At 32.0% G+C, this 11,318-nt stretch overlaps 1 protein-coding gene across 2 annotated transcripts; it reads right to left on the bottom strand.

Annotated features, from left to right (window-relative positions):
* On the bottom strand, positions 1-10,119 carry LOC105108459 (transcription factor bHLH80-like). Of its 2 annotated transcripts, none has more exons than XM_011002778.1 (5): positions 9,536-10,119; positions 9,136-9,273; positions 8,969-9,034; positions 2,818-2,886; positions 1-541 (listed from the first exon to the last, which is right to left on the bottom strand). In XM_011002778.1, exons 1-5 carry the CDS (start codon positions 9,989-9,991, stop codon positions 494-496), a joined length of 777 nt encoding a protein of 258 aa, XP_011001080.1. In that variant the 5' UTR covers positions 9,992-10,119; the 3' UTR covers positions 1-493. The 2 variants fall into 2 exon arrangements, with proteins under 2 accessions (XP_011001080.1, XP_011001081.1); XM_011002779.1 differs by lacking the exon at positions 1-541 and adding an exon at positions 560-646.
* Between the last annotated feature and the right edge of the window lie 1,199 nt (positions 10,120-11,318).

The following is an 11,318-nucleotide window of genomic DNA, read 5'->3' as shown; positions in this document are numbered from 1 at the left end:
TGAGTAGAGAAATCGTCGCTTCAAAGCTTCCCTGTTGCCACGAGAAAATGAAACAAATGCTACTGTTAACAGTGAACGTGATACTGCGTAACCACAAGCATATTTGACCGAAGATTTTCTTTGATGCAAACTGCTTATTCAGGAATACATAAGCAGTAAAACAATATCATGAATACCTATGCTGGTTCAGGAACGCCCTGAAAGTATATTATTGTGTACAGGAGTATAAAAATACCAACTTTAACTTATAAAGAGACCAGAACTTTCTTACATGAAGCGGCTAAGCCTTGACATGAACTCTATAGATTTGTTACACACATGGCAGGCTTTCATCTACATACAGCATAAAGGTGTGATACAAGCGGTACTGATCTTTTAATTACAGGATGGAGATTCCAGAGAAGATTTATCAGCAGAATACTATGATGGACCTTCAAAGAAATCTCATTAATCTGATAATTACATGAAACAGTGAACAGGCAATACTTCCTTGTTATTCTTTAGCCATGCATTTGCATTTTCTTTGCTGTTCCGTGAGTTCCTGCCATATTTCAGTCAGTCAAATACTAATATTTCCCTGCTTTTGCATTCCAATTTGTAGCACTGTCTTCTAACCATGGAGGTGAAGGGACAAATGAATGAAAATCTGGAATCTGTTGGTTACTAGGGGCTCGTGACAAGTAAACACTGCAAAATTTTGTTCCTTTACAATGACTTGAAGACCAAATAGAGCACCAACTAGACTGGTCACAATTGTGAGCTGGCCCAATTTTTTCAAGTATTTTAAAAAAACAAAAACAAATTAAGCCTCGAGTCATTTACTCCATTAGCTTGAATAAACTCATCTAATTTAATAACATGAATAAAAAAAATATATAACAGCATAAATAAAGTAGAAAAAAAACTTACAACAAAAAAAAGTTAAAAAAACACGACCTAAACCCATTTGGGTTGAGTTTGTAGCCGAGGTAATCCTATCATAAGCAAATTAGATATATTCATGAATCTCAATTATCAAACAACCCCACCTAATATTGAAGAGAGAAATTGAAAATTTATTAAAAAAACAACCAAAAAAATAAATCAAATGAAATTAACCCACTAACCCATGATCATAAATATAAAATTGGGTTAATCTCATAAAAAAAATATAAAAAAAATACATATTAATTCTCAATCAATCAAATGCTAAAGAATAAATTTAAAAAAAAAATTAATTTAAAAAAAAATATCAAAAGATCTTATTTGATAACAAAGAAAAAATTAAATGAGAACGAGATAACACTACAAAAAAATAAAATGAAAAACAAAATCAAAGCTCAAATTCTAGCAAACAAAATATTGAAGAATAAAGTCGATGAAAAACATAAATTTGAATAAAGGTTGAAGAAACCTAATCCAACTCCACCCAAGTCAGCATGCAAATTTTATAACCTATTGTGATACCCAAAGTAACTCCATTGAAAACAAATTGAATAAAACTATAAGATTTAATTATCAAATAACCCAATGTTGAAGAGCAAGATTATTCGAATCATTTTTAAAATCAGCAAAAAATCCAACAAAAAAAAACAAAAAAAAAATAACGAAACTCAATCTCTAATTAAATAAATTGAAGGATGAAACTAAAAAAACAAAAGCTTAAAAAGGAATGAAAGAAAACTAAAAAATAAAAATACTATACAAACCCAAACGAATCTCTTAATCTCTTATACCTAGGTTTACCTCAAATAAAATAAACAGCAATTAAATACCTGGGTTAATCTCTCGAATCCATGTACCTAGGTTAATCTCTTGAATTTATAACTCGTGAAATCCAAAACTTAGTTTAATAAAAAATCTCAATTTCTAATTAATTTGATGTTGAAAGATAAAGTTCAGAGAAAATATCAATTCAAAAAAATTATTGAAGAAAAAAAATTAAAAGAATAAGAATCAAATCTGATAAAAAAACGAAAGGAGGATCAAATTGCAAAAAAAAAAAATCAATTTTAAAAATTACCTCAAATAAAATAAACAGCAATTAAAAGAATAAAAATCAAATCTAACATATGAAAAAAATAAAAGATGAAATTGAAAAAAAATCAAATTTCATATATTATTTTATATAAAATAAATAGTAATAAAATATAAAATATAGAGTAATAAAAAACAAAGAACATGCATGGAAATTAAAAAGAGCAGGGAAGAAAAAAAGGGCTACTGGTGCCAAACCAGAGGCTCGTTGGCCACACGCATTGCCGCAACATGAAGGGATCGCAGATACAATTCAAAAAATCATCAAACATGCCACCCACGCATTGATGCGTGTAATGGAAGCGTCTCACACTTTTTCAGACACTTTTTTTAATAATATTTATATTTGTTAAATAACCAAAAAGCCCATAAATGAACCTAAATGAACCTGGCTATAACAAAAAACCATAATGAAAAGAGAAAAAATCCTTGAACAATTTAAGATTTTTTTTATTTTAAGAGTAATTAATTCATTTTACTGTGCTTAAAAAATTGAAAAAACAAAAAGCCCTTACACACATGTTTATTATATATTTTTTTTTGTTTTAAAAGTAATTATATCATTTTATTGTTTTAAAAAAATGTGATAAAACTGATTTGGCTATATATATTTCGAAATGACTAATGGGTCATGTGGATAAAACCATTTTACCCTTGATAGCAAGGTTCTTTTTTTAGAAGTGTAAAACAATCATTTCACTGTTTTAATCCACAATGAACTAGTATCTTGGCACACAGTGAAAGACGAATAGCTTTTAGTTTTTTTAAATTAAAAATAATAATAATAATGTGAGGGAGTACCTGAATCTGCCTTTGAAGAAACTTGACATAGTCTACTGCCTCCTCCAGCATATCTGCAGTGTTTGTTTGCTGCAACAATCATCCAGGAAAATGCCAAATCAAATAATTGTAAACTAAGGTTAATCAAAAGAGTTGCAATATTCACTCAATCTGAAGAATTTCAACATACTAATTATAAATCAAATTAGCAATCTGGCCTGCACATGCCATTACGCTATAATGCCTTTGTATGTCGTCTTGTTGGAAGATCATCTACGAATGCTTTATCCCAAGTTTTTGAAACAATACAAACGCCCAACCGCTTGCCATAAACATGACAAAATGCCATTTCACCGAGAATTAACAAAGGAACAAGATGATTTTAGGTAAGACTAGGAAGTCTTTAACAGTTACCAAACAATTGGGAGTAATGGCCTTTTTAATAGGTTTTCACATATGCATATTGATAATTGGTTATTCACTTGCAGTGAAATCCACTGCAATCACAAGTGAATCTTGCAACTATAAAATATATAAACTTTAATATGACATTATTTATAATCCCTTTCTAGGATTTAAGTGGGGCACAATAAATCCAATATAAGCCCATTAATTATTATTTGATATGCCTTGATAGACTATTAGTCACAAGTTAGGTCATGATTAAATGTTATTAGTTGTATACATTTTACTTACCAAGTGTTATCAAAATCGTAATAATTGGGAATGTCAAAGACTATCGAGTTTTAGAATGATTAGGCTTGAACCCGCATATTCATCTAGGATTTAACTCGTAGCATTAGACTTATTATCACCCTTATAGATGGACCAAAGGTAGAATAAATAAAGTAAATTGGTACAATAATAGTAATGTAGCTTGCCTTGGTTAAAATGTTTTAGGGTAGAGTATCTTCCATTTAGCATTACCAATTAGTTACTTTAAAACTTCAAAAACCAATTAGGGTTTTTTAGTGACTTTAATACTAGATGGCGACTCTTTTTTAACATAAAACCTTTTTACCCTCTAAACAAAAAGCATTTTCCCCAACCATGAAAAAGAAGGCGTGATCATTGCAATGTTGGGTGATACGGCACCTTTTATGTTTTGCTAGCAAAGACAAATTTGGATTCCAAAGTCATCCACCTTAACAATTATGAAATCATTTTTCTTTCCACCACAAGCAAGTACAAACCTACAAGAACATTTTAAACTCAGGATGGATGAATCATAGGTTGAAGCTGAGATGAGCAACCCAAACAAAAATTTGTTTGCTCCCAATAATGCTAGGATTCAAATCCCAGGCATGAGCCTACCACAAAACTTCAACTCATGTCTTACCATTGAACCAACATTGCAAGTTAACATTCATCTGTTCATTTTTTAAGAAGATCTTCACAACTGCTTTTGGCTATCAATTTTGAGAATCAAGAATATCCCATATCAAGACAACAATAACATTAGCTCTCTAAAGCATCCTCAAACAAAGCTCTTATATAATGCCATTTCTCTAGCCTTTGCACTTCCATCAACCTTGACCAAAAACTAATAATAAACACCTTGACACAAACAAGCAATCCTTGACTACCAAAGAAACCTTATTCTTATAGAGCATTATGTCAACACTCTTATAGACAATATGCTTTTGCATTCACCCTATCATCATTAACCCACACCTTATAGTCTACTCACATTATTTTCAAGGACTTGATTCATATCAAAACTCTATAATCTAATTGTCATGGAATTGATGATAAATTAATTCACTAATTCTTCTAAAGATGAAATCTATATAATAGTTCCTAAATTTATAATTTATGCTTAAAGAGTTATAACATTTAAATAATAGTATAGTATGATGTGGGGCACTATCTTTATTATTCTTGCCATAATCACTTTTAGGGAAAATCACACTTTAAGCATACTATGGTTTGGTCTTTTTTTTAACTTTGCAACCAAGTTTTTGAATACTATACTTTACAACCTAACAATTGAAGGCATATAGCACTTTACATCCTTAGGAGTTAGTGCCTAAAAATAGTCAACAAAGAAAAAGTATTTATCTACAAGATTGCCACTATATTTGAAATAATAACTAAAAAGTCTCTAAAGCCTAAAAATAACAAAAATATCATTTTTCACCACCATAAACCACCATCTCCACCACATCTCTCCTTTTCTTGTAACATTTCTTCTTCACCATTGCAAGACCCACGTTGTCACCTTTATCCTCTAATATCCAGCACCAGAAACACATAGCTCAATCTCCTCACAAAACCAACGCCACCCAACAACCTTTACTTCCCACCACCACAATCATAGACCCGCACTCACTATAACCTCAATCAATTCTACATTAAAACATGGATGAAGTTTCTTAGCTTCACTTTTACATTAACTAGATAGTCGTTTTCAAATCCACATCTTTTTGAGATGATTTTCTTACTATATGTCTTGGGTTTTGAATTGATTTCTTGTTACTAGTTTTATATTTGTGGATCTTGAAATGTGAGGATTTTTGGGGATTTTTGTTAAACTTTCACTAGATTCTCTCTATTTGCTTTGCATAATTAAACTTTTTCCTTCTATTTTTTTTATTTATGGTCTTGTAATAGACTAATGGTTGTCACACTAGAAAGCCAAATGCAAATGTAAACAACCAACCTAAGCATAGACATGTGTAGTTATACTAGCCTATGTAGTGATGGTGATGGTGATGGTGATGGTGATTGATACTGGCCTACGTAGTGATGGTGATGGTGATGGTGATCATGGCAACAAAATAACAGCTATGGTGTTGATATTACATATTCAAAGAAGGTAAAGAAACAAAAAAAATCCCAATGTGATGGTTAGGAGTGGCCGAGCTAGAGAAGATCTTGAGAGATCAAGAGAAAAAAGATACTAGTTTGAACAAAACCAAAAATATTGAAGGGTTCTATGTAGTTTAAGAACTTTCAAGTTCTTATCAAAGACAAAGAGAGCATGAGAGAGGAGAGAAGGTTAGCACTGAGAGAGGTTAGCACTAAGAGAAAAAATGAATTTTGTGGTAATGGTTACCTTTCATACTTTAATACATATACATATGGGGCATTATTGTTGTTTTGTTAATTTTCAAAATATACTTTGACCTAGATTGCAAAGTGTAATATTCAAAAACTTGGTTGTAAAGTGTAAAAAAAATCAACTATAGGATGCTCAAGTAATTTTCCCTTACTTTTATTAATTCCTTAATTGTTAAAGTTTTCTAGGTTTTGAGGAATTCTAAACGAGTCCAACACAGTCTAATAAAAATGAGCATAGCTTTTGATCCATCGTTAGACCGGGCTGAAATTTTTCCATATCATTCTAAAGGTCTAATTATGTGAGGGCAACTAGTTTGCTAGTCGTTTTTTGGCCCAAAAGATATTGTTTCAGATTTATTTTTTTTCCTTTTTTTTATTTTTTTCCTATTTAGATTAAGACTTTCAATTTAATTAGGAAGTTTAAGCTTGTATTATTTTTCAAAAAGAGAATCTATGAAATATCTATATTTCATAATATATGAGAGTTTTCTCTACCATTCAAGGTTATAATCTTAAGCTTGAGAATCCTAGTTTATTTATCTACAATTTGGGGTTGTAAGACTTTAGGGATTGAAGAACACTATCCACACTATATGTTGTGTCAACTATCAAAGCAGGTTGGCTTATTTGACAGAAGTATTAACAACTTCCTATTCTTTAATGTAGGAGAGGAGGCCATCTAGGACATTTTGATGTCTTGGAAGATAGAACAAAGAATTTAATAGCATATACTAGATTGAGAGGAGCATTTGGTAGCAAAAATCACAAAACACTTGAACCATCTGACGCTACAAGAGGAATGCACAGATAGGAATCATGACGAGGAGAAGAATGTGCTTAGAAACTTACCTTGGAGATAACCAAACCCTGGATTTATTTTTGCAAGCTCATATAGGCATCATGTCTATTTAGAAAGTGGTGTATACAATAGGTGATACCCTCAAAACTTAGTTAGAAAACTTAGTTAGGAATCAACCTTTTTGTGCGATACGCTCAAAACTTAGTTAGGAATCAACCTTTTTGTAGACACGTTCCTAAATTCGAAGAAATTTTTTCCTTCGATGGAAATTTCTCAAAGAAAGAATTTATAAAATGGTTATCAGACTTGGAAGCATATTTTACATTAAAGGTTCCTTTTTATCAAAAAAATAGGGTTTGTCATACACAAAGTTACTTATAGCGATGAAGATTGGTGGTTTGAAGTTCTAGAATATAGAGCTCATAAGAATAAGCCTTTAATTATACTATGGAAAACTATGAAAAATATACTAATTTTACAGTATATACAAGATAATTATGAAGAGATTTTATACAAGACAAATGAAAAATTAAATTACTATTAATTTTCTTCTATTCAACTTTCTTTTCTCTAATAGCAAGGTGGACAAATATAAAGGACGAGATTAATAGAGGCTATAGAGATTTTGTTGATTATGATAAGACAATGCTTGAAAGGCATTCTCATGAGACAAATGAATTCCATTTGAAGCTTGATATCCCTAGTTTCAATGGAGATCTAAGTGTTGGTGAATTTATGGACTCTCTTATTAATTATGATAAAGTGATGGAATATTTGAAATTGTATGGGAAAGTGATCAGCTGTTGATTGAATTTTGATTTAGACTGAATTTTGATTAAGTAACTTGTTCATGGTGGAGATGAGTCCAAAATGCTTTGTTATTAGAAGGTAAGATATGTGTTCATTGTTGGTTTTGAGTGAAAATATTGTTGAGGGATAAATTTGATCTGCTAATTTTGAAATTTTAAAGTTAGCCCATCTTTCGGGAGATAACATGGCAGAGGAGGGAGCTGAAAAACAAGAGGAATGTGAAGCGGAGGTGAAATCCAAGAGACAACCTGAAGTCAGCAAATAGGTTAAGATTAAGCTAACTTATGAAAAGCTAGAACGAGTTACTAAATTTACTTAGGTGGCTGAAGTTGAAATCAAAGAAAAAAAGGAATATATTCTCTTTTTGAAGTCATAGGAAAGGCTACTCTAGAGAATTTAACAAAAGAGTGTGAATAAACCGATTTGGTTAAAAGTGTCAGCAAATTCAGTTTGTGAATAGGCTTGCTATAATGCTATATTTGAGATTCCTTTGAAATTGCCAAGTTCAATTTCTAACAGTTAACTCGAGAGCAAGTTTTTCATAAGTAAAAGTGGCTGACATGGGACACTATCTTCATTGTTCTTGGCATACTTAGTTTTATTATACTAGTTGTTTAATTGCTAAGATTTTTCGGGTTTTAAGGAATTCTAGATGAGTCAAACGTGTAAACTAGCACAACTTGTTTTTAATTCTACTGTTGAATAAGCTGAAATTTTTATACATGTTTCTAAAAGCCTAATTATATAGGGGCTCCGAGATTGCTAGGTACTTTTGTTTTTATGCTCAAATTAGGCCCATAAGATACTGTTTTGGAATTTTCCTTATTTTCCTTATTGTTTATGGTTTTTTTTCCTATTTAGATTAGGACTCCAATTTAATTAGGATTTTACTAATTAGAACATTTAAACTTGTATTTAAACAGCCTTTCAGGCTATTTTTTGGAGAGAGAATTTATGAAATAAAGACGTTTTAGAATATATGAGAGTTTTCTCTAAAATTTTCTCCGGTTAAGAGCTTTAACCTTAGGCTCGAGAACCCTTGTTTCTTCCTCTACAGTTTAGGACTATAAAAATTTAGGAATTGAGAAATCTAACACAAAGACTTTAGTAATTAATGTTCCTAATATGTTAGGAAAGCTTATAGCAAAAAAGCACCTAATGAAGTTTCTCCTCCCTCCTTTTTCATTAGATCCATATTATAAAAGAGGTTCTCAAAGAATGCACTTCAACTTTGAACTCTCACATAAAATGATAGATGTGGGAATTCAAAGGATTTCACAACAGTTAAAATATATTAAGTGCTACGGAAGTTTTGCTGCTCTAGATAGACTTGAAAACGTCTATTGTTTACTCAGAAAGGCTACCAAGATTCTCTGGCAGGACAAGCACTATTACAATAAAATTGCAATCAAACTTTTTCCATGTTGAAATCTGTGACTACAGAGAAAATCTCAACCCAAAGAAATTTAAATTTTCAGTAAAAGTTCAAAAAGGAGTTACCTTATCCATATTCGGAACAAGTTCTTGAAGTTTCCTTATCCGGTCACTAATTCTAGTTCTCCGAACCTAAGTCAGTGGAAACAAAGTTCATTTAGGACTAGCAAAAAGCACTTTGGCTTGTCTGTCCCTAGAATTCATCAGATAGTAAGTCAATTGATTCATCTTACTCTCTCCGCAATGCTCCGAGGATGTGTAGCGCAGCCACGCTTGGCACGAATCTTGCAAGGCACTGATTCCTCCAAAAGCTTGTCCATCTCCATTTCTATTAGACTAGAAGCCCTTAGAGGTCCGGTTTGCGCCCCTTTCTAGCAAAACAAAAACTAAAATGACTACCCCATCGCCCACAACATAAATCCGAACATTTACAGAAAAAAAGTAGTTCAAACTTTGGTCATGAAAGTAAGACCATTCTTGATTCTCCATTTTCTGGAAATAAGTGGCCAATTAAAGAGCGCCCCACCACAAATCAATTAGAGCCCACATACTTCCACAAAAGATAAGAAAGAAAGACTACCAAAACACAGTTAATTAATAACCAACATCAGATACAAATTGGTGTGAACATACCAAAGGAGGTGGATATCTAGCAGAAGGGTTTCGCAACTCAATCTCTCTAGCCCTTTTACCAGAAGGTGAAACCTCCATATTTGGCGGCATATACTCATAATTTGAAGAGATTCCATAGTTAGAAAAATACCCCTGATCACTTCCAATACCAGAATTCCCTATAAAATCAGCTGGGGAGCTGTTTTGCCTCCGAAAAACACCACCCGTTTCAAACAAACCCGGTTCCACAGCAGCACTGGAAGCATTGAAGGGCGCTGAATTTCTACTTGAAGGTGCGTTTGAAGTGAGTAACTGAGTCAAGTTCTGATTTTGCTTTAACGGGTCCTCTTCTTCTTCTTCAAGAAGTGCTAGTAACCATGTGGCTGGTGCTGAACGGAGCCTAGGAAGCCCGCCGCCACCACCTCCTCCTCCGCCACCGCCACTAGTGTTGCCGCTTGCTGCTGGTGCTTGATGCATCTGCTTCCTCTCTCAGGTTTTAGAAGCTTTGATGGTTTTTTTTTTTTTGGTAGGGATAGTGGAAGAATAGAAAAGGAAAAGAATTTGTTTTCCTTTTTTAAGCACTTCACTCGAGTGGAATTAAAGAGCCTCACACGAAGCCAGATTTTGTAGATGGTTCTTGTCTGTTATTTAATGCCTTAACTCTATACATCGCATGTGTACATGTGACCATGCTTACTTCCCATTTTTACCGTGCGATGACGAAACTTTTCATCAAGATGAGATGCAGGGTGATTAAGGAGGGATGCGTTGCACGTGAATTGTAGAGGTTTAATCTTTAAAGAGCTGCAACGTCATCGTTTTGTAGATTTGATTACTGTGATTCATCGCGGTCAAAACATAAATCCCAGATGCAAAGCTATCGCGTGGTTACACGTTCCAATGGAGAAGAAACTAGGAGGGATGTTATTGGAGGAGGTGGAGGCTAGTGGGATTTAGAGAGTGGCAGAAAGGATCACGTGAAAGCTGTTACTTTTTATGATTGTTGCTAGATTATTTTTATTTTTATTTTTATTTTTATTTCCTTAAGAAAATGTGGTTGCTTTTAATGGCAAATTTAAGGAGGGTGACCGCAATTGCACCCATCCACATACGCACACAACGCGGCCATCTTTCTTTTCATTTCCCTTTTAGACTATGGTGGGACCTCCTCTTCTTCGTAACCCGTTAAAGTTGATATTCACATTAAGTTTATTTTTAAGTTTTAAAAATATTTTATTTTAATATATCTTAAAATAAAAAATTATTATTATTATTATTATATCAGATATAACGTGTTTTTAACTTCATTTGAAAGTGTTTTAAGAGCATATTTGTTTCAAAAAGATATTAAATCAATATTTTTATTATTGTTGTTATTCCAATGATTTTAATGTGCTATTAAAAAATAAAAAAAAATATTTTAATATAATTTGATGTAAAAGTTTAGCACACCAAAACATGTATATCATTTGAAGGACTTGGTCATTGTCAATGTAAAACTGGAAAAGTTCATCTAAGTTGGATAAAGGCTTCAATTTAGAAAAGCTTAGGTTGGAAGAGTTTCATTTGATGTACATCTTGCTGGGACATTCAAAAAAATAAGTGGTTAAATTAAAATATTAACAACAATATTATTATTACTTTATGTGATTGGCTGTTGCTTATTGAATTAAAACTTAAAAAATTATAAGTGATATGTATATTATACTGCGAACAGACGATATTTATAAGTATTTTTCTATTAATATAAATGTTCAAAATAACTTATATATTAACAATAATATTATAATAAATCTAAAATTAA

Source organism: Populus euphratica, unplaced genomic scaffold (assembly GCF_000495115.2).
Source record: "Populus euphratica unplaced genomic scaffold, PopEup_1.0 scaffold312.1, whole genome shotgun sequence".
Taxonomy (NCBI): domain Eukaryota; kingdom Viridiplantae; phylum Streptophyta; class Magnoliopsida; order Malpighiales; family Salicaceae; genus Populus; species Populus euphratica.
The sequence above is the reverse complement of the archived record's forward strand: the minus strand, read 5'-3'. Positions and strand labels throughout refer to the sequence as shown.